We start from the raw sequence: 27705 nt of genomic DNA, 5'->3' as shown, positions 1-27705 counted from the left end.
ATTAATAAGTGTCAATGAATTTTAAAAGACAAATAACATACAAAGTATCTCCTCTGGCCACAACAGGGTAAAGTTGGAAATCAATAGCAAAAGTAAAATTTAAAAGTTCACAAAATTATGGAAGTTAAATAATACACCTTTCAACAAACAACAGCTCAGAGAAGTCACAAGGAAAATTTAAAAAAATACTTAGACACAAATGAAAAGAAAAACACAGGACACCAAAACCTGTGGTTCATAAAGTACTGCTGCTGCTGCTGCTAAGTTGCTTCAGTCGTGTCCGACTCTTTGCAACCCCATGGACAGCAGCCCACCAGGCTCCTCTGTCCATGGGATTCTCTAGGCAAGAATACTGGAGTGGGTTGCTAAGAGGGGCAATTTATAGCGATAAATGCTCACACTAAAAAACAAGAAAGAGAATCAACAAGTAACTTTATAACTTAAGGAGCTAGAAAAAAGAGAACAAACTAAACTCAAAGTCAGCAGAAAGACAGAAATGATTAGGTCTAGAGCAGAGAAAAACAAAATAGAGAAGAGAAAAACGATAGAGAAAAATCAATGAACCCAAAAATCAGTTCTTCAGAAAGATAAAAAAATGGACAAAACTGCACCTTGATGGACTAAGAAAAAAAGGGTGAGGACTCAAATTACTAAAGTCAGAAATGAAAGTGGGGACATGACTACAGATTCTACAGAAATAAAAAGAATTTTAAGAGTTCTATAAATAATTGTGTGCCTAAAATTTGATGATCTAGATGAAATAAAAACAAATTCCTAGAAACACAAACCACAAGACTAAATCAGAAAGAAGCAGAAAATATGCATAGATTTTATACCGACTGAGGGGATTGAATCAAGCATCTCCCAACCAAATAAAGCCACGGACTTGATGGTTTCATTGTGAAGTCTACCAAACAGATAAAGAACTAATGCCAATCCTTCTCAAACTTTTCCAAAAAACTTAACTCATTCTATGAGGCCAGCATAACCCTATACCAAAGCCAGACAAAGACACTACAAGAAAACTATAGCACAGGGATCTATACTCAATATCCTGGGATAAACCATAATGGAAAAGAATATAAAAAAGAATGTAGATATGTGCACAACTGAGTCACACTGCTGTACAGCAGAAATTAACACAACATTGTAAATGAACTATAGTTTAATAATAGAAGAAGAAAGGAAACAACAGACCAACATCCCTTATGAACATTGATGCAAAAATTCTCAAAAAATACTAGCAAACTGAACTCAACAGCATATTAAAAGGATTAAACACCACAATTAAGTGAAATTTATTCTTAGAATGCAAGGATGGCTCAACATAGGAAAACTATCAATGTAATAACTTTACAATTATTATAATAGCAAGTGAAGGAAAAAACAAAACCTCTTATCAATTGATGTATAAAAAGCATTGGGCAAAAATCAACACTCTTTCATAGTAAAACCAGTCAACAAAATGAGAAGAGAAGGAAACCAGCCCCATATAATAAAAGCCATATGTAAAAACCCACACCAAACATCACATTCAACAGTGAAGGACTGAAAGCTTTTCATCTAAGATGAGAATGCCCGGCTTCACTTCTTCAACACAGTACAGGAAGTTCTAGCCAGAGCCTTTAGGCAAGGAAAATAAAGGGTATTCAAATTGGAAAGGACTAAGTAAAATTAGGCTTCCCTGGTGGCTCAGTCAGTAAAGAATCTGCCTGCAATGCAGCAGAAACAGGTTCAATCCCTGGGTTGGGAAGATTCCCTGGAGAAGGGAATGGCAACCCACCCCAGTATTCTTGCCTGGAGAATCCCATGGACAGAAGAGCCTAGTGGGCTATAGTTCATGGAGTTGTAAGAGTTGGACATGACTTAGCAACTAAACCACCAGCGCTACCACCAAATAAAATTATGTTTGCAGATGATATGACCTCATGTATAGAAAACCCTAGAGACTCCACAAAAAAGTTGTTAGAACTAAAACATGAATTCAGCAAAGTGGAAAGACAGAAAGTCAACACACAAAATCCAATTGCATTTCTATACATGAACAATCTGAAAAGGAAATTACGAAAACAGTTCCATTTGCAATAGCATCAAAAAGACTAAAATATCTAGGAATTAACTGAGACGGTAAAAGACTTGTACAATGAAAACAGCAAGACACTGCTGAAAGAAAGAAAAGAAGACATAAATCAATGAAAACACATTGCATGTTCATGAGCCAGAAGAGAGAATATTGATAAAATGTTAATACTACCCAGAGATCTACAGATTCAAAGCAATCTCTATAAAAATGTTTTTTTTTTGTAGAAAGAGAAAAAACCCATCCTAAAATCTCTCCTTTTAAGATTCATATGGAATTTCAAAGAGCCCACATAACCAAAGAATCTTGAAAAAGAGGAACAAAATTTAAAGAATTGTGCATAAAAGATACTATCCAAAGAGTAAAAAGGCAACCCACAGAATGAAAGAAAGCATTGGTAAATCATATATCTGATAAGGGATTAACATCCAGAACATATACTGAACTCCTAAAACTCAATATCAATGAAAACAACCCAATTAAAAAAGCCACAAAGCACTTGACATTTCTCCAAAGAAGATATAGGAAGAGCCAATAAGCACATAGAAGATGTTGAATCACTGGAGAAACGCAAAATTACAGTGATATAACTCCATATTCATTAGGATGGTTACTATTTAAAAAAAAATAGAAAACAAGCATAGGCAAGGATGCAGAGAAACTGGAGACCTTGCGAAATGGTAGAGCTGCTGTGGAAGAGTGTGGGGGCTCCTCGAAAAATTAACAACAGAATTACATTATGACCCATCCAAGCTCTCAGCAGCATTACTCACAACAGCTGAAATGTGGAAGCAGCCCAAGGGCCCACTGACAGATGGATGGTCTGTCCATACAAGGGGGTATTATTCAGCCTTGAAAAGGAAAGCATTTCCAACACGTGCCACAAACTGGATGAACCTTGGGGAAATTATGCTAAGGGAAAGAAGCCAAGACAAAAAGACAAACTTGTCGCAAAAAGACAAACTATTTGCTTCCACTTAACATGGTAATTCAGTTCAGCTCAGTTCAGTTCAGTGGCTCAGTCGTGTCCGACTCTTTGCGACCCCGTGAATCGCAGCACGCCAGGCCTCCCTGTCCATCACCAACTCCCGGAGTTCACTCAGACTCACGTCCATCGAGTCGGTGATGCCATCCAGCCATCTCATCCTCTGTCATCACATGGTAATTAGAGTAGTCAAAACCATAAAGACAAGGCAGCAGGGTGGTTTCCAAGGACTGGGGGCAAAGAGTTACTATTTAACGGGTAGAGTTTCAGTTTTACAAGATGAAAAGTCACAGGCATGGAGAGTGGTGATAGATACCAACAAGGGGAATATATTTAATATCCCTGAACTGTGCACTTAAAAATGGTTAAGATGGCAACTATATGTATTTTATCATAATACAAAAAAAAATCAATTTTCAACAATTCCAAATGTTTGGAATGTTTAGCCTCCCATTATAAATCACTTAATATTCCAGTACTTTGGCCACCTCATGCGAAGAGTTGACTCATTGGAAAAGACTCTGATGCTGGGAGGGATTGGGGGCAGGAGGAGAAGGGGACGACAGAGGACGAGATGGCTGGATGGCATCACTGACTCGATGGACTTGAGTCTGGGTGAACTCCGGGAGTTGGTGATGGACAGGGAGGCCTGGCGTGCTGCAATTCATGGGGTCGCAAAGAGTTGGACACGACTGAGCGACTGAACTGAACTGAACTGAAGATTACATGAAGTATTTTTTAATTGAAATAGTTGATTTACAATACTGTGCTAGTTTCAGGTGTACAAGCACGACAATTCAGTTATATATATGTGTGTGTGTATATATGTTATACATGTACACATTCTTCAGATTCTTTTCCCTAATAGGCTACTACAAAATATTGAGTATAGTTCCCTGTGCTGTATAGTCAGTTCTTGTTGGTTATCTGTTTTCTATACAGTAATAAGCATATGTTACTTCAGTTCAGTTCAGTTGCTCAGTCGCGTCTGACTCTTTGTGACCCCATGAATGGGCAGCACGCCAGGCCTCCCTGTCCATCACCAACTCCCGGAGTTCACTCAGACTCACGTCCATCGAGTCAGTGATGCCATCCAGCCATCTCATCCTCTGTCGTCCCCTTCTCCTCCTGCCCCCAATCCCTCCCAGCATATGTTACTACCAACCTCCTAATTTATCACTTCCCCCACCCCTCTTTACCCCTCAGTAGCCTGTGTTTTCTATGCCTGTGGGTCTATTTCTGTTTTGGAAATAAGTTTTTTTTTTTTTTTAGATCTCACATATAGGTGATACCGTAGGATATCTTTCTGAAGTACTGGTGAATAACACTGTTATTCAACAGTTCCCCTTGAAAGCTTCACGGTCAACTCGTGTCCCTCGCAGAGGCAGCGGGGGTGTGCAGGGCGGCGTGGAAGCCTGTAGTTGGGCAGAGTGAACATAGCCGGGGTCTTGCTGCAAGGTCACAGCTGATACGTGCTTTTGCTGCAGCTGGAAAACTCAGACAGGGACCTGCAAGCACTTCTCAGGGACCTCGCTGGCGACAAGCTTGTAATAGAGTGTGACGCCGTTACCTGAATCGGTGTCCCGTCACACTTCCAGTGACGCACTGTTACCTATAAAGCAAGATGCTCCCCACACGTTGAAAACGTTAGAGACAATGTCACACTAAATCACACCGATTCCCTATACTTGGTTTTGAAATTCAACTTCCCCTTTATTTTGAAATGACTCATCTAAACCAGTCTTCCTTTGAACAGGTGACCTAGGAAGTGAAGCAACGCATGCTGTGCCCGTCCCATGTGTGCCTGGCACCGCGGGAAGGAGTGGGCGACACGACACAGCTCCGTCCTCTCCTCTCCAGAGCAGCGGAAGCGGTGGGACAGGAGCACGCAGGCGACCCCGAGGAAGGAGACCTGGGTGCAGACTCAGTGCCAGATGCTAACCCTCTTTTCCCTCTATTCCCTGGAGGCTCAGACAGTACAGAATCTGCCTGCAATGTGGGAGGCATGGTTGGAGCCTTGGATTGGGAAGAGCCCCTAGAGGAGGAGGGCATGACAACCCACTCCAGTATTCTTGCCTGGAGAATCCCCATGGACAGAGGAGCCTGGGCTACACTACACGGGGTTGCAGAGAGTCAGACACGACTGAGCGACTAAGCACAGCACCGCACCAGCAGCCCTGCCTGCTTCTGAGGGTGCTGGAGGACCAGGGGGTCCTTGCTCCCAAAGCAGGAAGTGATCTGGGCCCAGACCACCTCGCAGACCTCACGTGCACCCTTTCCACTGTGCCACTGCCTTCCAGCCTCACTGACTGCAGCAGAATTCATTTCTGCCACAGGGCCTTTGCACAAGCTACCTTTTCTTTGCCTGGAAAGCCCTTCCCTCTGAGCTCTGTCTCTGGCCCCTTCTTGTTATTCAAACCTCAGCCTAACTGAGTGAGATTAGCTGAAATTAGTGAGAGCCCCTCAGAGCACCCCCTCTAAGCATGCTGGTGAGCCCCTATTCTGATTCTCCATGAGGCACTGCTCCCACCTAGCAGAGTCAGTGAACCTCTCATCTGGGTGGAACCCCAGCACACTGGACTGTACCCGGCACGCTCTGCTCACTGAACGGTTTTCAATGAATGGCTGAGAAGGGTGAGAATGCTCTGGAGAAAATGAAGTACTGCATGAGATATAAAATGCTTTTACTAACGAATAAAAAACACTCCCCCCTGCTTTCACTGAATGTCTTCTCTTGGAAATGGCAGCAACATTGCACTGGTTACTCTACGAGGCTACATTGTGTAGATGGGAACCTGCCTTCCTGGGGAGCAAGAAAGGCTGGAACCCAGTTCCTCTGCATCATGTTTCAAGGGAAGACAATTCATCTGCTGTCTGTACATCCCTCCCTGGGTGACACTGCCCGTTCGCTGAGTTGCATTCCGTCCATTTCCCTGGAGAAAGTGAACGCGGGTCGCAGGAGCGCTGCTGCCGCTCTGACCAGGTCCAGGCCAGCAGGTGGCCCGCAGGCTGGCCTGCGGAGGCTGCGGCTTGGATGCACCTCATCAGACCACACGCTGGGGACTGCCCACGGCTCCTTCTGCCACAAAACCCAGATCTAATAAGTTTATTGGTTGGGTTGTGAGGCTCAGCTAAGCGTGACACAGGTTAGCTCTAAGTCCAAGAGGAGAGGTTCCAGAAGGTGAGTTTACACGAGTCAGTGACTTCCACAAAGGGCAGCCAGGCGGTTGGAGCTATTTACACTCTTCCTGCCAGGAGGGCTGAGCACATGCTCCTGCCGCTGTCAGGTCGGGCCCACGGGTCCCCTCATCACAGACAGTGATGGCTTTCTGTGAACTGCCCTGGCCTCACTTTCCTCAGTTCAAACATCACCACCAAGGGGGTTTCAGTGACTCCGGCAGCAAGATCAGCACGGCTGCACCATCATCTGCTGATTTTGGCTGGAGTGGCAGAGCTGAGGACGAGTAAGGGGGCTGCTCTGAGCAGATCTCCATGGCCCAGGGACCCGCGGCACCGCCGAGATCACTGCTGTCCTTGGCACGGGGTAGCATGCAGGGTTTCCAAAAATGTGTCTTCTAAGGTCCCATGGCCTCATTTCTCAGTTATTTATTTCCGGTTTTAAATTAGCTGTATGGCCCCAGAAGCGACCAGGGGTGCAACGGTTCTGTATCGCATCAAGTGCTGTGAGCCCTCCTCCAGGTCGATCACGTAGTCCCTGGAAAAGGAAGGGAATTCTGTACCCGCCCAGCTCAGCGGCAGCCCTGGTGGGACTGCTTCCCACCGTCCGCAGCGCAGGCATCACTCACCTCTGCTCATCGTTTTCTGGTTCCACCAGGATGTTTTCTTGCCGCTCTTTCACTCTCAGAAACACGTATGCGTCTAGGTCTGGTTTGGGAACTGCCAGAAGAATGGTAACGTCATCAGCAAATGCTCAGCTAATAAGAGCAAGAGGGAAGAGCTGCTGAGATTAACTGCCTCAGTCACGAAGGGACCCTTGATAGAAAGCATGGTGGAGGGGCGGTTGTTGCATGGATTTGAGGAGAGATCTGGGCTCCTTCTAGAAACAGCCTACTTCCTGCAAGGTCTCATTCAGGACCCGCTTGCTGGACAAGTGGAGAGGTCTTAAGATAAGTGGAAGCCTGGGAGGAAGGAGTAAGGACCACTGGAGAGAAACATGCCTGAGAGTCTCAGGAGGACACAGCATGAGAACGGAGCCAGAAAACAGATCTGTGGAGAGGGCGGGAGGCTGGGATGTCAGGGAGATGGGGTCACACGGTGATGGCCTTGGATGTCAGGCTGAGGAACCCAGGCCACTGCTGGAAGCTGCCCTCCATGTCCCTCCATTGATCATAGGTTAGGCTGGTTCCCCTCCTCCTCCACCAGCCACACCTCGTCAGGAAGAGCCCAGAGCCGGCTGCTCCTCCAGCCCTGCACTGCCAGCAGAGAGCCCCACCACCCAGTGGGGTCCAGAGAACCTGCTGGACCACTCAGTGTTCAGGGCCCAGCTCAGGTGTGGGGCTGCCCGTGGTTCCCCGTCCACTGAGAAGGCTGAGGATAACTGGCTGCAAAAGTCAGGCACAAGTCCCCTGGGCTGCTCCCGGGTTCTGGACCTCCAGAGACTCCAACATCAGCAGAGTCAGCTGGGCCCACTGGGCAGCTGCTGATTCGAGGAAACCCTCAAAGGATGTTAGGTTACGACAACCTTCCCTGACCCTGCCAGCAGGGTTTCCATGCTCCAGGGGCCTGAGGGGGACTCAGGGCATCTGGGCTGAGTGAGCCAGGTTCTGATCTGCCCAGGGCAGGCTGCCCCCTGCACAGCTCCAGTCCTGGGAACCTGGCTCTGGTCCTTGGAAGGGACCTAAGACAAGCAACGCTTGAGTGTCAGGAGGTGCTGACCAGCATCAAGTAGAAGGCAAGGCCTGGGCCAGCTCAGGAATCGACACAGGCCCATCGGTGGTTCCCAGCTGCTTGAACCCAGTGGACACAACAGATAGTGCTGGGCAGGGATGAGGTTCGTGGCCCCCACTCTACTCATATGTGCAGACAAAGAGGCTGAACTGGACAGGGAGTGGGCCTTCTGTGTCCCTCAGGCAGGTTCTCCAAAATGACCAGTTCAGAGTTCCACAAACCCTGCTTGGGCTGGGCTTGCTCCTGGAATTGTGTCCCCCCAAATTTACATGTTGAAGCCCTGAGCCCCAGAACTTCAGGACAGAACAGATTTGGAGACATGGCCTTTAAAGGGCTAAAATGAAGCCATTAGGGTGGGGCGCTAATCCAATCTGACTGGTGTCCCGATAAGAAGCGGGACGGACACCGGAGTGTGTGTGTGTGGCAGGCCAAGGGGAGATACCTGGGGGGCCCCGTGGTGTCAGCACACTTGACCATCGACTCTGGCCTCTGAATCTGCGCAAGAATCCATGCCTGCTGTTCAGGCAGAACTGAGTACGGCGGCCAGAGCTAAGTCGCCGGCCCCCTGCAGCAGGGTTCACAGCGTGGCCCCCAGACTGGGTCGGGGAGAGACGTAATTGGGGAGAAACATTCAAGGTGGGCTGTCCTAGCCTCAGTTTGTGGGCCTGGACTCCAGGCCCCCTGGGAGGTCCTGCACGGAGACAGGGAGCTGGCAAAGATGAGGTGTGGACTGGAGCCTACGTGCCAGGGCCCCTGCTGGCTGAGCCGACCTCAGGAGTTACCCCCAGGACCCCTGCCCCTCTGCTCAGCAGACTCTTGGGGGGACTGAGTGAGGGGGTGATGGCTGTGCCTCTTCTCTTTCCACCTCAGTTCTGTTCCCCTTTCCTTAGCCTGGAAATTGCTCACAAATAAAGATCAGGAGCCCTGAGGGACACCCTGGAGGCCTCCTAGCCAACATCCCCCCCATCCCCAGAGTGGGGAGACAGGCCCTGCACAGCCTAGAATCTGTGAAGGAGAGGCTGCCCCTCCCACCCACCTCACCCCCGCCCAGAAAACAGAGACCTTGGCTGCTTCCATGCCCAAAAGAGCCCAGCACAGCATGGATGCCCAGGAGGTAACTGAATATACCACGAGGCTGAGTCTACATTTGGAGAATTTCCTCCGAACCAGAAGAAGATAAAAGTGATGCTCAAGCGGCTACAAACGGCTACCCTGGTACCTGCTTTTAACGATTCTTGGTTTTTAACCCAGAACCCTTCCTCTCTGTCTCTTTTCTGCTCATCTGTCTACATATTTATTTTCCTTCGTTCGAGGGAAGAGAGTGAAGCGAATGTTCTGCTCACCTGTCCTCAAGAGATCCACCTTCTGTAGATTGGGAGGCATGTGCTTTAAGGCCGTGTCCTTCAGATAGGTCTCTGTGTTAGCCAGGAACCTGAAACACACACACCCAACGCCGTGACGACACACCCGGCGGAGCCACCGGGGCCCCCAGACCCACAACAGGGGCCCTGCCACCGGCCTCAGGGACACAACCACGCAACCCACGCTCCACGCCCGGGGGGATAAAGGCGGGTCCGCGCCGGCTCACTCTTTGGCAAAGACAAACTCCTCCGGAGAAAGGATGGAAGGCTCCTCCTCTCGGCGGGTCTTCTCCTTTTCAAGGATGTGAGGGAAAAACTTCTCTATCTGCGGGACAGGAAACACCTGTCAACGCTTCATGCCATCAGTTAGTTTGACAAAGTGGGTCATCAAACGTCTTGTCTGATTCCAGCGGTACACAGACAAGTCTCCTGAGACAGGCGGGGGTTAATCTAGAAAGTGACTTTAAAAACGGTGAGTCTTGGGCTTCTCTGGTGGTTCAGTGGTAAAGAATCTGCCTGCCAAAACGCAGGAGACACAAGTTCAATCCCTGGTCCAGGAAGATCCCACATGCCGCGGGGCAGCTAAGCCCGGGTGCCACAACTGTTGAGCTTGTGGCTCTAGAGCCTGGGAGCCGCAACTACTGAGCTGGCTACTGAAACTCTCAAGTCTTAGAGCCCGTGCTCTGTGACAACAGAGGCCACTGCAACAAGAACCTCGAACCGCAACTAGAGAGCAGCCCCCAGTCTCCACGACTAGAGAGCAGCCTGCACAGCAGTGAAGAACCAGCAGAGTCAAAAATAAGTAATAAATAAGGCAAGACTTGGGACTTCCCTGGTGGTCCACCGGTTAAGACTCCTGCTTCCACTGCAAGGGGCACAGGTTCAATCCCTGGTCGGGGAACTAGGATCCTGCATACCACATGCGGCCAAAAACAGGAAAAAAAAAAAAAGGTGGGTCTTCATGGTTGAGCCTCTTGCTAATCATAAGACCTACCTGCCACACTTCAAGAAGGCAGGTTTCAGAGAATTCGGAGGGAAGACCAGGGCTTGAAAGAGCAAGACAGTTTAAAAAGGGTGAAAGGGTTTCATGAAGGAAACTCTGGAGAGACAAGCGGAAATGGAGTTTAAGAGGCAGGATGGGGCTGTCGGCCAGCATTTCCATGTAGCTGTACAGGTGTCCTTCTGCGAGACGAAGCAGACACAGGGGCGGGACAGACAGACACAGAACATACGAGCTGCAGAGGAGTGACACTCGAATCAAAGAATATAACTGGCAAGGATAAAGTCCACAAATGGGTGAGGCTTGGAAAAACGCTAAGAGCTACCAGAAAACAGGACAACAAAGCTAAAAGCCACAGAGAGCTGCGTGGTCAGGAACCAGAAGGCAGTCTCTTGTTTGGGGTCAAGGCCGTCAAGATCACCTGGGCCAGGGAAACGCCTTTTGCAAGCAGAAGTGAGGAGGAGCTGGAGGCCGAGAGGAGGCAGCGTTTATCCTCAAAGGGGTGAGGTCTTCCAGCTCAGAACCACTGTCTTGTAGGAGGAGTTAAATTCACATGTGTACGGGGCCTGAGTGTGTCTCCCGTCTTCATGTGGACTGTCATTGCTGCTGCACTAGAACGCTTACCATTTCAGAATCTCAGTCACTGAGCTCACAAGGGGTGGGAAAGATAAGAGGCAGGCGCGTTTCCTGATTTTCAAATATACAAAGGAGGAGGGGGATCGTCAACACAGATCAGGGTCCTTCAGGTCGTACGTGTTATTGTATTTGAATAAATACTGGAAAAGATAGTTTGTGAACTCATAGGAAAGTGACTGGTGACCGTGAAGAGGATTCACCCAACCACACACACAGAAAACTGAGCGGCCTGGTAGCTGAAGGTGGGCAGAGGCAGGCTGTGTGTCTCAATTTGTTCCAAACAGGCGGTACTGTCTCTGATGCCTTTGTGGACAAGCTGGAGCAGGGGTGGGGGGACCGGTGACAGTACAGGCTAGAGACTCATAGACAACTCAACACCGGTTCAGTGACGGATGCTGACCCACGGGGAAGGCCCAGGGGACCCATGTCTGACTCTGGCCCAGTCCTATTAACGAGCCACGTAAGACCTCTGATGACACACTCATCAAACTTGCGGAGATAACGAATAAACTAGGTGACGAGATCGAGATCCAGAGACCAGGGAACTGCCCAGCTTAATAAGGAGAAGCTTAAGAGGGACAAGTTTTGAGCTCTACATGGAAGGATCAAAAATCAAGCCATGCAAATATAGGACAGTGACAGGAAGGGGTAATAATCATGACAGCTGAAAAATTACATAAGAGGCTGGCACTCATGGTAAGTGCAGAATGAACCCAGGCTGTCACCATCAGAGACGCCATGCGACCCCGGGTGGCATTACTCCCAGTCTGATGTCCAGGAGAAGGGAAGTGACCATCCTGCTTTTCACACAAGCGACCAAATGACAAGAGGAATTCCATGTTCTGTTACAGGTGGGATAATTTAAGGAGAATACTGACAAATGTTTTAGGGAAGAGATCAGGAGAGTTAAGGGAAATAAATGGCTGAAATGTTTAACTGAGAGGACTCTGATGAGCCTTTGTGAGCGGTCCTCAGAATTGGAAGTGACCGCACGTGGAAGATGGTACATCGGGGATCATGGTGATCCCTGAACAACAGGGGGTTTGAGGGAACCACACCTTCGACCCCAACTCCTTGAATAACTTTGCAGTTGGTGCTCCGTATCCAAGGCTCTGCACCTGCAGATGCCTCAACCGTGGACCACGTTTATAGCACATATTTACTGAAAAGATCCGTGTATCAGTGGACCTGTGCGCTTCACACCTATGCTGGTCAAGAATCAGCCGTATTTGCTTTGTCGTAACTAAGAGGACAAGTGGAACCAAATGAGAAGAATCTTCAAGGAGGTAAGAACCTCCCAGGGTTAAAACAGACATCATACAAAACACTGAGTAAGAATTTTTGCAGTTCTGTTTTTATAAGTCAGATACAGCTGCATGTCATTATCACGGTCCACATGACACTGCCTGAACGACATGCAAAACACTTCTCAAGACGAGGTCCCCTCTGGTCAGTAGTCTGTTCAGCCCCTTCCAACACCTCCACCCTCAGCACTGCCCCGCGGTCACTCCAGGGGGCGCCATTCTCGCAGCAGGCAGACTGAAAGTGTCCCCGGAGGAGGAGGCCGACGGCTACCCGCGCCTTTCGTCTGCTCCTCCAGGACAATATGTCGCCCTCTTGACTCTGGCTCCCCTGACATGGGGCCTGGGGAGTGCTTCCAGGCCCGGGACGCTCCCAGCCCCCACCCAGGACCCTCAGCCCCCACGATAGGCTCCCCGACCTTCATGAGCCGACAGCGCAGGTAGCTGCTCAGGACAAAGCGGATCCGCTCCATCTCCATCTGATGGATGCTGACCTTCAGGTCCCCCTTCCTGGCCCTCTTGAGATTTTCTTCCTGTTCAGAGAGAAAAAGAAGTTTGTAAAGAAAAAAAAAAAAAAAAAACGAGAGTCAAAGACTAAGAACGTTTTTTTGTTCAATCTGCCTGCGGTCCGCGAGGACCGTCATCATTGGCAACACCGAGGACTCGGAGGCTACACTGAGGTCAGAGGAGGACAAAATACTCCCTGTGTAAGAGCTCTCATCTTCTTCTCATCTCTTAATTATACAAACAATACGTGACCACAAGCTCATGACACAGTGCAAGCAGTACTCATTCACTTTTAGAAAAAGACCATTTCAATAGAATCTGAATTTGGTCAGTCAGAAGAACTCCAACCCGAAGAACTCCAACCCAAGTGTAAACTAGATAATACAGCAGGTAAGAAATGTCTAACGGGTCTTAAAGGCAATGTGAAAACACCAGTTGAGAACCTGTAAAATACCAACGTTTTAAAGCTAGCCTGAGGCTGGTAGTGGCTGAAACTGGCTCATCTAAGCCGAGGACCACATACTCAGGGGGCTTCCCTGGTGTGGCAGTGGTAAAGAATCTGCCTGCCAATGCAGGAGACGTGGGTTCGACCCTTGGGTTGGGAAGATGTCCTGGAGAAAGAAATGGCAACCCACTCCCACGGACAGAGGAGCCTGGCGGGCTATAGTCCACGGGGTCACAAGAGAGTCGGATACGACTTTGCGGTTAAACAACAACACACTTAGAGGCTACAGGGCCAGGCTGGTAAGGAACATAGAGAGGAGGGCACCCAGGGGCCGGCAGCCTGGGGGGCATGCTGGGAGGGGTGGCCCCTGCCCTGCACTTGTCAGCTGTTCTCATGCACAAACGTGGGAAGGCTGAGAACAGGTTTTCAGAAGCTGACATCCCTGGGGTATCATGGGAAGCTGACGTCCAGATGTTCCCAGGAGCTCCCAGGCTTTGTAAGCATAGATAAGGAATTTTACATTAAAAAAACTAAAAAACAAAAAACCCCAAACTAGGCTGGACCCAACAAAACAGATTTGCTCTCAGACTTTCACTGCGCTCAAACACCTCCTAAGGGTCTCTCCTTTGGACCCTGAGGCAGGCACTGCTTACCATGTGTTCCAGCTGCTCCATGACACATTCTACGATTTCAGACTTGTTTTCCAGCAGCTCAGGGGCAAACTTTTCATTCATCCAAGCCTAAGAGACAAAGCCAAAACAGAGCATTACTCACCATGGAGCAAAATAACCCTGTGAGTCAGCACATAACCCTAAAATCACAGCGACCTCAGCAAAGAAAACGACCAGTTGGAAATACTGGGAGTGCTTTGAAGAAAAGTTATGTTTAATGACGGCTTCTTTATTTCCTTTAGTGGGAAGCCTGTGTCCCTAGCACACTTACAGCTGAGAGTAACCCCACGTGGTGTCCACAGGTCTATACCCGATATTGCCCACCAGGGGGCACTAGCACCCTTCCATCCTGAAAGATGAAGCTGAGCTCTACAAACCTCCCATCTCTTCCTTCCTGAAGCTTGGTGCACTTTACAAATACTTTTTCACTTATCACTACAATATCTGAGAGGAAACGGATTCAGGTATCCTTTTATGTTATTTGCTAACTGCATAAGAGTACAAAGGATCACAGATGAAAATGGAAACTCATCTGTTATGCAGTTTTGGAACAAGAGGTTAAATCCCTAATTCATGACTCAGGCCCAGATGCTTGGTACACTTCAGAAACCACCAAGGCTTAGGGAACTGAAATACCCGCAGGGGGCTGAGGAACCCGCACTTATCTTTCAATCACAGAAAATTTAGTTTTAGCATAGCTCAGAATTACAGGCCAGGCAAGCTCCATTTATCCATTTTGACACCCTCAGCCTCTGTTTCTCCAGTCATCACCATCCAGAAGCATTATTAAATACTGGCTATTGCTACTACAGCAAAATTTTTTCTTTTTTGTTTTTCAGGTGTTTAGGCTTCTGGAATAGTTTGCAGATATATAAAACTAACCAGAAAGAGGGTCTGTATTTTCAAGCAGCATAATGAATGAGAAAAGATCAAACTGTCAGTAAGGACTTACAGCAGGAGTTTTTCTTTTAACTGACTTTAATATACACTGAATAGGTAAAAAAAAAATTTATGAAATACATAAAATGAAAAACAGCGGTAAACAGCTGAGTGCACATAACTTCACTAAAGAATACCATCTTTTTATAAGTCCCCTTGCCTCTCTCCCTCCCTCCTCAAAGGTGATCATTAACCTGAATTTAGGGTTTAATTTTCTGTCATTTCACTACATCTGTTTGTATCTCTACACGGTGCTTAACAACCTTCCCATGACAGGGCACTCAAAGAAAAGACAATGTTTGTATGGTACGCTGGGCAAAATGGAGGAGATGTGGGGAGATTTCTCATGTACAGTATGAAATCATGATAATAAAAATACATAACACTAGGGGAAGTTTATACTAGTACAAAACGTCCAAATAAAATCTTGTCAAAATTTTTAGTGAAAATCTTGTGTTTAAGTTCAGTCCTTTAAAATCCAGTTCTGTGTTTGAAATGACTTTGAAAAAATTTTAACGACAATCTGTTTGTCACTGTTACTGGGAGGAAATGTGCCCGCCTCCACTGCTCAGTTTATATGTTAAAGTCCTCACTCCCAGCGCCTCAGAAGGTCTTTGGAGATGAGGTCTGTAAAGAGGTAGTTAGGTTAAGATGGCGTTAGTGACTCAACGGACACGACTCTGAGCAAACTCTGGGAGATAAAGGACAGGAGGCCTGAGAAGAATCAGGCAAGACTTAAGCTCAGTTCAGTTCAGTTCAGTCGCTCAGTCGTGTCCGACTCTTTGCGACCCCATGAATTGCAGCACGCCCGGCCTCCCTGTCTATCACCAACTCCCGGATTTCACTCAGACTCACGTCCATCGAGTCAGTGATGCCATCCAGCCATCTCATCCTCTGTCGTCCCCTTCTCCTCTTGCCCCCAATCCCTCCCAGCATCAGAGTCTTTTCCAATGAGTCAACTCTTCACATCAGGTGGCCAAAGTACTGGAGTTTCAGCTTTAGCATCATTCCTTCCAAAGAAATCCCAGGGCTGATCTCCTTCAGAATGGACTGGTTGGATCTCCTTGCAGTCCAAGGGACTCTCAAGAGTCTTCTCCAACATCACAGTTCAAAAGCATCAATTCTTCGGCGCTCAGCTTTCTTCACAGTCCAACTCTCTCGTCCACACATGACCACTGGAAAAACCACAGCCTTAACTAGACGGACCTTTGTTGGCAAAGTAATGTCTCTGCTTTTCAGTATGCTATCTAGGTTGGTCATAACTTTTCTTCCAAGGAGTAAGTGTCTTTTAATTTCATGGCTGCAGTCACCATCTGTAGTGATTTTGGAGCCCCCCAAAATAAAGTCTGACTGTTTCCCCATCTATTTGCCATGAAGTGATGGGACCAGATGCCATGATCTTCATTTCTGCCTTAAGCTGCTGAAGGACAAACTGGTTAAACCAGAGGTTAAAATGCGGTCGTTAGGGGGCACCCTAATCCAATGTGGCCGGTGTCCTTGCAGAAGAGTAGGAGGCGGATTCGGAGCGACTCGAGGGTCAGTCCGTGGGCGCCTTCTCTTCTTCGTGGACGTTCACTCTCTGTGTGAAATTATCTCCAGGGAGGAAAGAGCACGTGAGGACACGGAGACAGTCGTCTCCAAGGCCAGGAGCGGGGCCGCAGGGGAGACCGAGCGTGTCAGCCCCTGAGCTTCTCTCAGACAGAGGAGCCTCCAGAAGGCAGAAGACACGCTTCTGCTGTTGGAGCCGCCCCGCCCCGGTACTTGTTAGGCAGCCTTAGCAAACTCACACGACCGTTAAGATGAGAAACTCTGTGTTTTAGGCAGTAAGTTTGAAATCTTTTATTTTCTACAAGCATTCAGGAGTATCCTACACGGGCTCCTGGAGCCGTGCTCACCAGTGGCCGGTCGGGCCACCCCACACAGCGGCTGTCCAGGCGGTCGGCCGCCCACAGGGCATCACTGCAGGAGAGCCTCAGGCCCCGGGTGCAATTCCTGCTCACCCCCTGCCGAGGCCGTCAGATCCACCGTCCTTGGGTTGCCTTCCGAGGAGCCCTGAGGACACTCAGAAGCCATCGGTCTGGGGCCCCGCTGTCCCCGAGGACCGGGGGCAGCATCCGGGCCCTTGCGGAGCCTCGGCCTGTGCGGCCGCCATGCTGGCCAGCTCCGCCCTGGATAACAGCCTGGCAGGGGCCTGAGCTGTACAGTTTCCTTAGCAACCATCGTTTGCTCTTCTACATGATGCTCCTGAGAGCTATCTCTGCGGCGGCAGGAGCTTTTATCCATCTTCCTACTCTTTTCCCCCCTCTTTATGTGTATATCCCTTCCTCTAGGTATGCACCTGAGAAGAGAATAATTGGGCCATGGGATATGTGTGCCTTCTTCAACAGAAAATGACAAGTTATTTTTTAAAGTGACAGTACCACGTTTCACATCCACCGTGGTATGAAAGGGAACGCGTCAGTCGCTCAGTCCTGTCTGACTCTTTGCGACCCCAAGGACTGTAGCCCGCCAGGCTCCTCTGTCCATGGGATTTTCCAAGCAAGAATACTGGAGTGGGTTTACAAGTGTGCCAAAGGCTCTACACTCTTGCCAACACTCCCTACTGTTCACCTTTTTCATTTCTGCCCATCTGATGGGTATGAGTGATATCTCACTGGGTCTGAAATTTTCAGGGTGTCTGTGAATCTCCAGATAGTATATGCACAATTCTGTGTGAGTGTACATGTGCATTGCTCTGGGAGGAAGTGCCAGAGTTTTCACCAGATTCTTAAAAAGGTTTGTGATAGAATTTATTTTTTCAAGGATTTTTGTTTGTTTAATACATCTGAAAAGAATGCATATACAAAGAATTGAGATATAAGAAAGCACTGGTTCAGCACTAATGAGATCTATAAGAATTAGGATGTGGGGAAGATTATGTAACATTTCTAAAACTTGGAAATTGCAACTCAAATAAGCTGATAGAATCTCTATTAACACTTACGAAGAGTCTTCATAAGACTTTCCCCAGGATTTTTATTAAACTAGAAAGCCTCACCTGGCTGCTCCAGGGTTTCTCATATACAAAACAGAAATAAGGGGATTTCCCTGACTGGTTAAAATTACGTTCCTTGGGTTTTGTCACTCACAATGGCATGTAGGGCAGGGGAGAATGAAGAATCCTAAAGTAACAGACACAAGAGAGTTCTGGAAAGGGGGCAATTGCAGGGACAGCAATAAGGCAGCAGGTGGACTGAATCAGAGAGACCTGGGTCACTTCCTGGCTCTGATGCTGTCTGTGGCCCTGGCGAGTTACTCTACACCTCTCATCGCGAAGCTCCAGTTTCCTCACCTGCGGAGCAGAGATAACACAGTACCTCCCTCAGGGGGTTGTGAAGAGCATTACTGCTCACGGCTGACACTCAGTGAGCCCTTCACACGCCTCAGTCTACACTCAGTACTTCACGCACGTTATGTCACCCAGTCCTCACAACAACTCCATGAGGCAGCCACTACCATTACCTCCACCTTATAGTCAAGGGCATGCTAGACACAAGCTATACAACCTGCCTACATTTGTAAAACTGACCAGAGGCACGGAGGGGTTTAAACACAGATAGTCTGAACTCTTTAACCACCAAGGCTTCATGAGACCAGAAATATAAAGAACCCTGACACACGAGCAATACTCAATAAACCACAGTGACTACGACTAAAAGGAGAAACATCCCAGGAGTGATCTGAGGCAAGCAGTAGAAATGTACAGAATGGTTGGCAAAAGAAACTGGAGGAAAAGGAAGGATGAGACCAGTTTTCTCCTAAAGGTGTTTTAGCATTTTCTAGAACTTTTAAGTCTCTATCAGGCACTTCTGTAGTCCCCACAAATACCAAGTAGATCCTTGCTTTGTGAACCATTCTTGTAACTGTCCCCAAAGCTGACCTTTACTGGACCCACCTGAGGATTCTGTGTTCGACATTATGAAGTTTCTATCTGGCTGTGCCTATACTTCCTGCTTCTGTGGAGATGGTAAGACACAGTCTCTTCTCTTCTAAGAAGCCTTGAATTCCATCCCCTCATTTCTTGAATCCTGACATTTGCAGCGCTGGACTAGCTAAAGAGGCTGTGCTTGCAGCAGGGGGATTCCCTGTGGGCTGCTTACCTGCTCCAGCCGGTCGATGAGCTCTGCAGGGGTCAGGACCACCTCCTCACTGTCCCCATCAGAGTCCTGTCCCAAGAGGTCTGCTTCCTCTGCCATCTTCTCTGAAACCAGGAACCTAATAAATAAAAGAACCCATACTATGCTGTGTGTTTGTATTTATTTGCAAGAACACGCAACTATGGTACCTGGGAAAAAGAGGTTTACGTGGATTGTAGACGCTCTTTGGCAGTGGCCAGAGAGTTCACTGGCTTTGGTTTTGTAATGCGTTGCCTCTTCCTTCAAATCTTAGGTCAGGGATCAATTTCTCAAAGCCCTCACTCCTTATAAGGGTTTCCACGTGCTCGCTGAATAGAGCACCAATCACATCTGTTTGCCTTCCAGGAGGAGGTCCTTTCCGCAGTGGCTGCGCTGGCTTCGGCTCTAATATTAATCGTGGCACCTCTCAGGGCTGGGGACACAATGATCTGGCCGGTCAGTGACTCAGAGGCTTAGGAAGATGGGTGATGGAGACGTGGTCGCATCCTTGGAGCCTCAGTCAATTCAGTCAGTTCAGTCGCTCAGTCGTGTCCGATTCTTTGCGACCCCATGGACTGCAGCATGCCAGGCCTCCCTGTCCATCACCAACTCCCGGAGAGCACCCAAACTCATGTCCATTGAGTCGGTGATGCCATCCAACCATCTTATCCTCTGTCGTCCCCTTCTTCTCCCACCTTCAATCTTTCCCAGCATCAGGATCTTTTCAAATGAATGAGTCAGCTCTTCGCATCAGGTGGCCAGAATATTGGAGTTTCAGCTTCAGCATCAGTCCTTCCAATGAACACTCAGGACTGATTTTCTTTAGGATGGACTGGTTGGATCTCCTTGGAATCCAAGGGACTCTCAAGACTCTTCTCCAACACCACACTTAAAAAGCAACAAATCTTCGGCGCTCAGCTTTCTTGGAGCCTCAGGGATTCCGAAAGCACATTCCTCCCTGCTCCCCTCCTGGCATCGCGGGCATAGGGTCACCGCCTCCCCCCAGACGCACGCGCACATACCCCCCGCCCCCCCCAACACACACACAGACACGCGGCGAGCGCGCTTCCAGTGGGCCTACGCGAACGCTCACCCGGGTCGGGGCAGGCTGCGAGGCCCTCCGAATCGGCGGGCAGCGACGGCAGGACGCTCGCGGGAAGCAGCCCGAGGAGCAACCGGCCGCAGAACGCTTGGCTCCAGCCGCTTCCCAAACAGACCAGAGCGTTCACTTCGCAGATCCCGCGCTCCTCTCTGACACTTCCCGTCCAGGTGCAACGTCACCGCGCACTAGCGACGCTGTCCAATCACGGCCAGGAGGCCCCGCCCACCCTGGGGGCGGGGCCTGCGTGCCCGCGGCCCGCTTTCCCCGCCCCTTCCCTAATGGAGGCGGCGGGGGGCGGGTCCCGCTGCGCCCCGCCCACCTCTGTCAGGGTCAGGCGTGCGGCCCCAGCTCACACAGCCCATGGGCTGTCGGCAGGGGGCGCCCGGCCCCCGCAGCTGAGGACTCGGGCGGCGTGAGTCTTCGCGCCACCCGGCACCGGCACCCGCGTGTGCTCTGGCCGAGCCCGGGCGGCAGGGAGGTGCACTGTGTTAGTTAGATCAGGCCGCTTCCACCTTTAGGGTCGTCTTCCCCACCCTTCTGGCTCCCGCGTCTCTGCCGGGGCTGCGGCTATGGCCACTACCCCCGGCTCTGAAGGCCTTTAGGCGAGTGGTTCTTAAAATGCGGTTCAAGACCACCAGCAACAAATCGGGCTGGGACCCCTGAGAAATGCAAGTTCTCAGGGCCAACCCAGACCTGTGAAATCAGAAACGGGTGTGTGGGTAGGGGGAGTTCAACAGACTTGGCTCATCAGATGATTCTGATGCAGATGACCTTGGAGAGCCATTGCATTAGACAATCCCAGCTGCTCTCTAGGTTGACATTTACAGTTTATGCCTTCTGCCTTGACTGTAGGGCAGAAGCACACACACGCGCGCGCGCACACACATACACATTCACAGAGACGTACAGACGATTCCAAGGCAAAGGCCCTTTGAGCTGTGTGTTATAGAATGAGTTTTATTAATGACAGATGATGACCTTTCCCAGGTCCCTTTCTGTGTATCACTTGTTGGTGATTCAGTGGTTTTCAGCTGTAGCAGGTTGGGTTTTCCTGAGAGACCTGCTCTGATATCCATCTCATCCTGAACTCTTTTTACAGCAACATGACCGCTGACACCTCTCCATCCAGAGATGGAGCTTGTAATCTCTCCTCCTTTTAAAAAAAATGTTATTATTTTGTTGAAGTATAGTTGATTTACAATGTTGTGTTACTTTCTGCTCTACAGCAAAGTGATTCATTATGCCTATGCATACATTCTTTCTCATATTCTTTGCTATTATGGTTTATCACAGGATATTAAATAGGGTTCCCTGTGCTATACAGTAGGACCTTGTTGTTTATCCATCCTATATATAACAGTTTGCATCTGCTAATCCCAAAGTCCCACTCCATAACTCCCACATCCCTCCTTTCCCTTGGCAACAACAAATCTGTTCTCTATGTGTGTGAGTCTATATCTGTTTTGGAGATAAATTCACTTGTGTCTCATTTTAGACTCCACATGTAAGTGATATTACATGGTGTTTGTCTTTCTGTGTCTGACTTGCTTAGTATGATAATCTCTAGGTTCATTCGTGTTGCTGCAAATGGCATTATTCATTCTTTTTCATGGCTGAGTAGTATTCCACTGTATCTATGTATCACATCTTCTTTATCCAATCATCTATCAATGGACATTTAGGTTGTTCCATGTCTTGGCTCTTGCAAATAGTGCTTCTATGAACATAAGTGTATGTGGTATCTTTTTCAACATCATTTTGCCCAGATATATGCCCAGGAGTGGATGTGATCTCTCTTCTTCAGGCTGGGAAGATCTTTGTACATGCTGGACCGAGAGAACAGGGCAGAAGTGATGCTGCCTGGCTTCTGGAGGTGAGTCATGACAGTTGATGCAGCTTCTACCAGCTTTCTTGAGCTGTGTCCCCTGGGAAGGGACAGGTAGGATGTCTGGCTTTCCCACGGCTGCCATGAAAGGTCCATGTGCAAAGATCACATAGCTATGGAGAGCCACGTGTGAGGAGCCCCAGCTGTTCTGTCCTCCGGAACTCCAAAGTGGGTGAGCCTTCAGATGGTTGTTCTAGCTCTAGACTTTGAGTGACCCCAGCTGACCCTGAGAGAGCAGGGACAAGACATCCCTGCAGGACTCTGCTCAGGTTGCAGATTTGTGAGCAAAATATGGATGTTTTAAGGCTCTAAGTTTTGGGGTTTTTTTTCTTTAGTTTATTTTTTATTTCTTTCTGGTTGCACTGGGTCTTCATTCCTGCACGCGGGCTTTCTCTAGTTGCAATGTGCAGTCTTCTTATTGCAGTGACTTTTGCTGTTGTGGAGAACGGGCTCTAGGTACATGGACTCAGTGGTTTTGGCTCCTGCGCTCTGGAGCACAGGCTCAGTAGTTGTGGCACACGGGCTTAGCATGTGGGATCTTCCCAGAGCAGGGATTGAACCCGCAATCTCCCCTGCATTGGCGGGCAAACTCATTCACTGTGCCTGCAGGGAAGTCCCCTTGGGTGGTTTTTAATCAGCCTCAGGTGACCGGAACAATAGTCTCTGAGCATAATCCCACTCTTCCATAATTCTCATCCCTACATAGCTTTTCAACAGTAATTTTTTTTTTAATTGGCCAAGCAGTGCAGATTTCAGGATCTCAGCTCCCCTACCAGGGATCGAACCCTCAACCTCTGCAGTGGAATAGTGGAGTTCTAACCAGTTGACCACCAGGGAATTCCCTTCAATTGTCTTTTAAAATATTCTTCAACTATTATAGATTGGAGTCAAAGCGTGCCGATAACTTCTCCGTGCAAGTACCAATTGCTCACTCAGAGACTGCTCGTCTCTGTGCCAGCTGCCTCCCCAGTCCCACAGCACCTCCTCTGGGGAGCTGGCATCCAGCTCCTGCTTCCTTCTTTCTTAGAGCCGTGACCTGGGACACATCACTTTTTTGGGCTTTGATCAGTTGCATTGCCTAAGGGAGAACAAAAAGGCAGAGGGAAAGATACAAAATCAGGGCCCCCTTTTGCATCTATGATCTTTGATTCCAACTAATATTCATCAGATAAAATAACTTTAGCGTAAAATGAGTTCTCAGAGAAAGATTTCTTCTATTGATGTGTAAAGAAGGAGCATTTAAGGAGCCATCCAAAGAGAATCTAAAGGAGCAGCACAGACTTATGGTGGGACGGTTGGCCTGTGACGTTCAGGAAGGTGGGAGAAAAAGACACGTCTTAAGTTACATTATGCAGAAGGAAGAGAAAAGTCAGGAACATCTGGTGCGTGTATCCCTAGTGTCAAGGAGTTTTAAAAAATAATTATTTAAAAAATAATTACATAGCTGTGCAGATGGAACGTCTTTCATGAAAATGATCATGTAAAAAAGGGAGTTACATAAGTTACAACAGCAGGAGGGTAAAGTTCGGTGGTGATACATGGAATTGTAGGACAGAATTTATAGGCAAGTTCTGATGATTCAAAAAGCAAGATGAGGAACTTCCCTGGTGGTCAAGTGGTTAAGAATCCGCCTTCCAGCCCAAGGGATGCTAGTTGGATCCCTGGTCAGGGAACTAAGATCCCACATGTGGGGTTTGGGGTTGCAACTAAGCCTGTGCGTGGCATCTGCTGAGCCTACACTCTAGAACCCATGTACTACAACTGAAGAGAAGCTCTTGATCCTCAACAAAAGATCTTGTGTGCTATAACTGGTCCTGATGCAGCCAAAAATAAAGAAAGAAAGGAAGGAAGGAAGAAAAAGATGAAGATGAACATGCCAACATGAATTCAGACCGGTAAAACGTGAAGCTACCAACATAGCAAAAACAGAAAGAAGTTACTGCCCAAAGGTGAAGAGGATATAGAAAATAGGACCCTAGACAGGTGAAGAAAGTCAATGCAATTTCTAGATACTGCTCAATGAAGGAATTCATCGCAGTTAAAAGATGGCAAATGGAAACAGCCAAAATAGATATAAGAAATAGCCATACATTAATACACATTAATAAGAATGGAAATACACATTAATAAGAATGGACCTAGTTTTTCAATCACTAAGGATAAAAGACAAAATATACATGTCTATACAGTACCGTGATCCTTTCTGGAGAAAGACACTTTCTAAATACAAGGTGATACCACCAGTATTGTTCACATATCATCACTGCCCTTGCTCATTTGGTCAACAGCTGTTTCCCAATGTTTCCTTCCTCTGAATTCTTGTTCTCAGTACTGTAATAAGCAAAACACAAAGGCTTGGGGAGTGTATTCCTTAAGTAGCGTGTAACCCCCGATCGTCTGAATGAATGAAAACTTGGACCAAGATTAGGAAATGAAGATTAGGAAAAGATTAGGAAACTTGCATTTCTAAGTGCAGCATCATTTTAGCCTCACAAAGAAAGCTGTTGACCAGTGAATTCGTAACTCTTTTTCTGGCCAATGGTAAAACCCCACACCCACTTGTCTGACTGAGATGCTGGAAAACTCAGGAGGCCAGAGCCCTGAAAAATGTAAAATCTGGGCAGTGCTTGATATTTCTTTTTCTTTTTGTACTCTCAGACTTTAGTTCCTTGTCCCTTATCCAAACCCCGCCTTTAAGCACATTAAATTAACCCATATAGGGACTTCCCTGGTGGTCCAGTGGCTAAGATTCTGTGCTCCCAATGCAGGAGGCCCTGGATTTGATTCCCTGGTCGGGAAACTAGAACCCACACGCCACAAGGAAGACCTGGCACAGCCAAATAAGTAAATAGAAATAATATTAAAAAATTAACCCATGTATGTTTCCAATAAAGATATAAATTTGGAGAAGACTCTTGAGAGTCCCTTGGACTGCAAGGAGATCCAACCAGTCCATTCTGAAGGAGATCAGCCCTGGGATTTCTTTGGAAAGAATGATGTTAAAGCTGAAACTCCAGTACTTTGGCCACCTCATGCGAAGAGTTGACTCATTAGAAAAGACTCTGATGCTGGGAGGGATTGGGGGCAGGAGGAGAAGGGGACGACAGAGGATGAGATGGCTGGATGGCATCACTGACTCGATGGACGTGAGTCTCGGTGAAGTCCGGGAGCTGGTGATGGACAGGGAGGCCTGGCCTGCTGCGATTCATGGGGTCGCAAAGAGTCGGACACGACTGAGCGACTGAACTGAACTTCTAAGTTTTGAGATCATGGTTTCACGAATGATGTGGCTTTGTAATATTGTTTAACTGAACCAAAAAAAAAAAGTGAGCACGAATGTTTAAAGCTCTCTTCTCCTACCTGCTTCCTTGGAGGAGCACGGTGAGGTCTTTCTTTGCGCTGCTGCTAAGTCGCTTCGGTCGTGCCCGACTCTGTGAGACCCCATAGACAGCAGCCCACCAGGCTCCCCCGTCCCTGGGATTCTCCAGGCAAGAACACTGGAGTGGGTCTTTCTTTAGTTTGGTCTTAATGTGTCTCTAGTTTCCGACACAGACACACCCTCCAGCCCTGTGTCTTGTTGCCTCCTATTTGATGGGAGGATGGGCTTCCCTGGAGGCTCAGAAAGTAAAGAATCCGCCTGCTAACGCAGGCGATGTGGTTTTGATCCCTGGGTCAGGAAGATCCCCTGGAGAAGGAAATGGCAACTGTCTCCAGTATTCTTGCCTGGAGAATCCCACCGAGAGAGGGGCCTGGTAGGCCATAGTCCATGGGATCTCAAAGAGAGTCGAACATGACTGCGTGACTTTCACTTCTTTGATGCAGGATGTCTTTTCCCTCCTGAGTCCACGACAAGCCTTGGGAATACCAGAAAGAGTCAGTTTGCTGTGGAGGGGTAGCCATCTCCAGAAGAGAAAGCTGACTCAGGAAATACAGCGTCTGGCTTTGACTTCAACTCTAAGGAAGGCTTCCCCACCCGGGCAGAGCTGTGGGTGCCATTGCCCTGCTTTGCCTCAACTTGGTCAGGGAGGAAGCAGAGGCAGAAGCCCACCAAGGCTGGCGGAGAGGAAGACAATGCTCTTGTGTCCCACTGCTGCTGGTTCACGTCCTTGGAGCGTTCCTTGGAGGGGAGTGGACAAGACACCTCCTGGCCAGCTCCTCATGGCCCCCGGGCTGAGACCACTGCTCTCAGAAGCACAAGGCCACTGTTGGAGCTAGAGGGAATTCCCCGGGAGGAGGAGGGAGGTGACCGGGCGCTCTGTGATTTGAGTCTCACTCTGAAAGCAGCTCTGTTGATTTTCCCGTCATTCGGGTCTCTCCCCTTACATGCTCTTCGCTGCATTCACGTGAAACTACTCAGGGACCTGCGGGAGTTTTGTCTCTTTTCCTTGCCCCTGCCGTGCTCTCTCTCTAGGCTCCTCTCTTTCCCTTTAACCACCTGAAAAGAGAGCTTCAGAACTCAGCTGAAGGACCTGTACATCTGAGAGATCATCTTTGGCGTTTAGGTCACTGGTACATCTGACAGGGCTTCCCTGGTGGTGCAGATGGTAAAGAACCTGCCTGCAATGCAGGAGACCCGGGATCGATTCCTGGTTGGGAAAGATCCTCTGGAGAAGGAAATGGCAACCCACTCCAGTATTCTTGCCTGGAGAATCCCATGGGCAGAGGCGCCTGGTGGGCTGCATTTCACGGGGTCGCAAGAGTTGGACACGACTGAGTGACCAACACGCACACACATATCTGACACTATTCTGATATAGCATTTGTCACGCTATATGGTAGTGCAGGGACTTCCCTGGTGGCTCACTTGGCAAAGAATCCGTCTGCAATGTGGGAGACCTGGGTTCGATCCCTGGGTTGGGAACATCCCCTGGAGGAGGGCATGGCAACCCACTCCAGTATTCTTGCCTGGAGAATCCCCATGGACAGAGGAGCCTGGCGGGCTACAGTCCATGAGGTCCCAAAGTGTTGGACACAGCCAAGTGACTAAGCACACAGCACATACAGCAGTGCAGGCATGTCCATTTCTCCCGTTAAGTTGTGAATTCCCTGAGGGTATCTCCAAATCTAGTACAGTTCAGTTCAGTTCAGTTCAGTCGCTCAGTCATGTCCGACTCTTTGCGACCCCATGAATCGCAGCACGCCAGGCCTCCCTGTCCATCACCAACTCCCAGAGTTCACTCAGACTCACGTCCATCGAGTCAGTGGTGCCATCCAGCCATCTCATCCTCTGTCGTCCCCTTCTCCTCCTGCCCCCAATCCCTCCCAGCATCAGAGTCTTTTTCAATGAGTCAACTCTTCGCATGAGGTGGCCAAAGTACTGGACTTTCAGCTTTAGCATCATTCCTTCCAAAGAAATCCCAGGGCTGACCTCCTTCAGAATGGACTGGTTGGATCTCCTTGCAGTCCAAGGGGCTCTCAAGAGTCTTCTCCAACACCACAGTTCAAAAGCATCAACTCTTGGGCGCTCAGCCTTCTTCACAGTCCAACTCTCACATCCATACATGACCACTGGAAAAACCATAGCCTTGACTAGACGGACCTTTGTTGGCAAAGTAATGTCTCTGCTTTTCAATATGCTGTCTAGGTTGGTCATAACTTTTCTTCCAAGGAGTAAGCGTCTTTTAATTTCATGGCTGCAGTCACCATCTGCAGTGATTTTGGAGCCCCAAAAATAAAGTCTGACACTGTTTCCACTGTTTCCCCATCTGTTTGCCATGAAGTGATGGGACCG

General features: G+C 48.4%; 1 protein-coding gene across 2 annotated transcripts; it reads right to left on the bottom strand.

Moving 5' to 3' along the window:
* Positions 1–5732: 5732 nt before the first annotated feature.
* On the bottom strand, positions 5733–20275 carry GINS4 (GINS complex subunit 4). Of its 2 annotated transcripts, XM_061404567.1 has the most exons (8): positions 20081–20275; positions 18973–19087; positions 13877–13963; positions 12691–12804; positions 9562–9659; positions 9317–9405; positions 6872–6962; positions 5733–6780 (listed from the first exon to the last, which is right to left on the bottom strand). In XM_061404567.1, exons 2-8 carry the CDS (start codon positions 19066–19068, stop codon positions 6684–6686), a joined length of 672 nt encoding a protein of 223 aa, XP_061260551.1. In that variant the 5' UTR covers positions 19069–19087; positions 20081–20275; the 3' UTR covers positions 5733–6683. The 2 variants fall into 2 exon arrangements, with proteins under 2 accessions (XP_061260551.1, XP_061260552.1); XM_061404568.1 differs by lacking the exons at positions 18973–19087; positions 20081–20275 and adding an exon at positions 16834–18935.
* Positions 20276–27705: the final 7430 nt, after the last annotated feature.

Source organism: Bos javanicus, chromosome 27, assembly GCF_032452875.1.
Source record: "Bos javanicus breed banteng chromosome 27, ARS-OSU_banteng_1.0, whole genome shotgun sequence".
Taxonomy (NCBI): Eukaryota; Metazoa; Chordata; class Mammalia; order Artiodactyla; family Bovidae; genus Bos; species Bos javanicus.
Note: the sequence above shows the minus strand (reverse complement) of the source record. Positions and strands in the feature narration are given on the sequence as shown.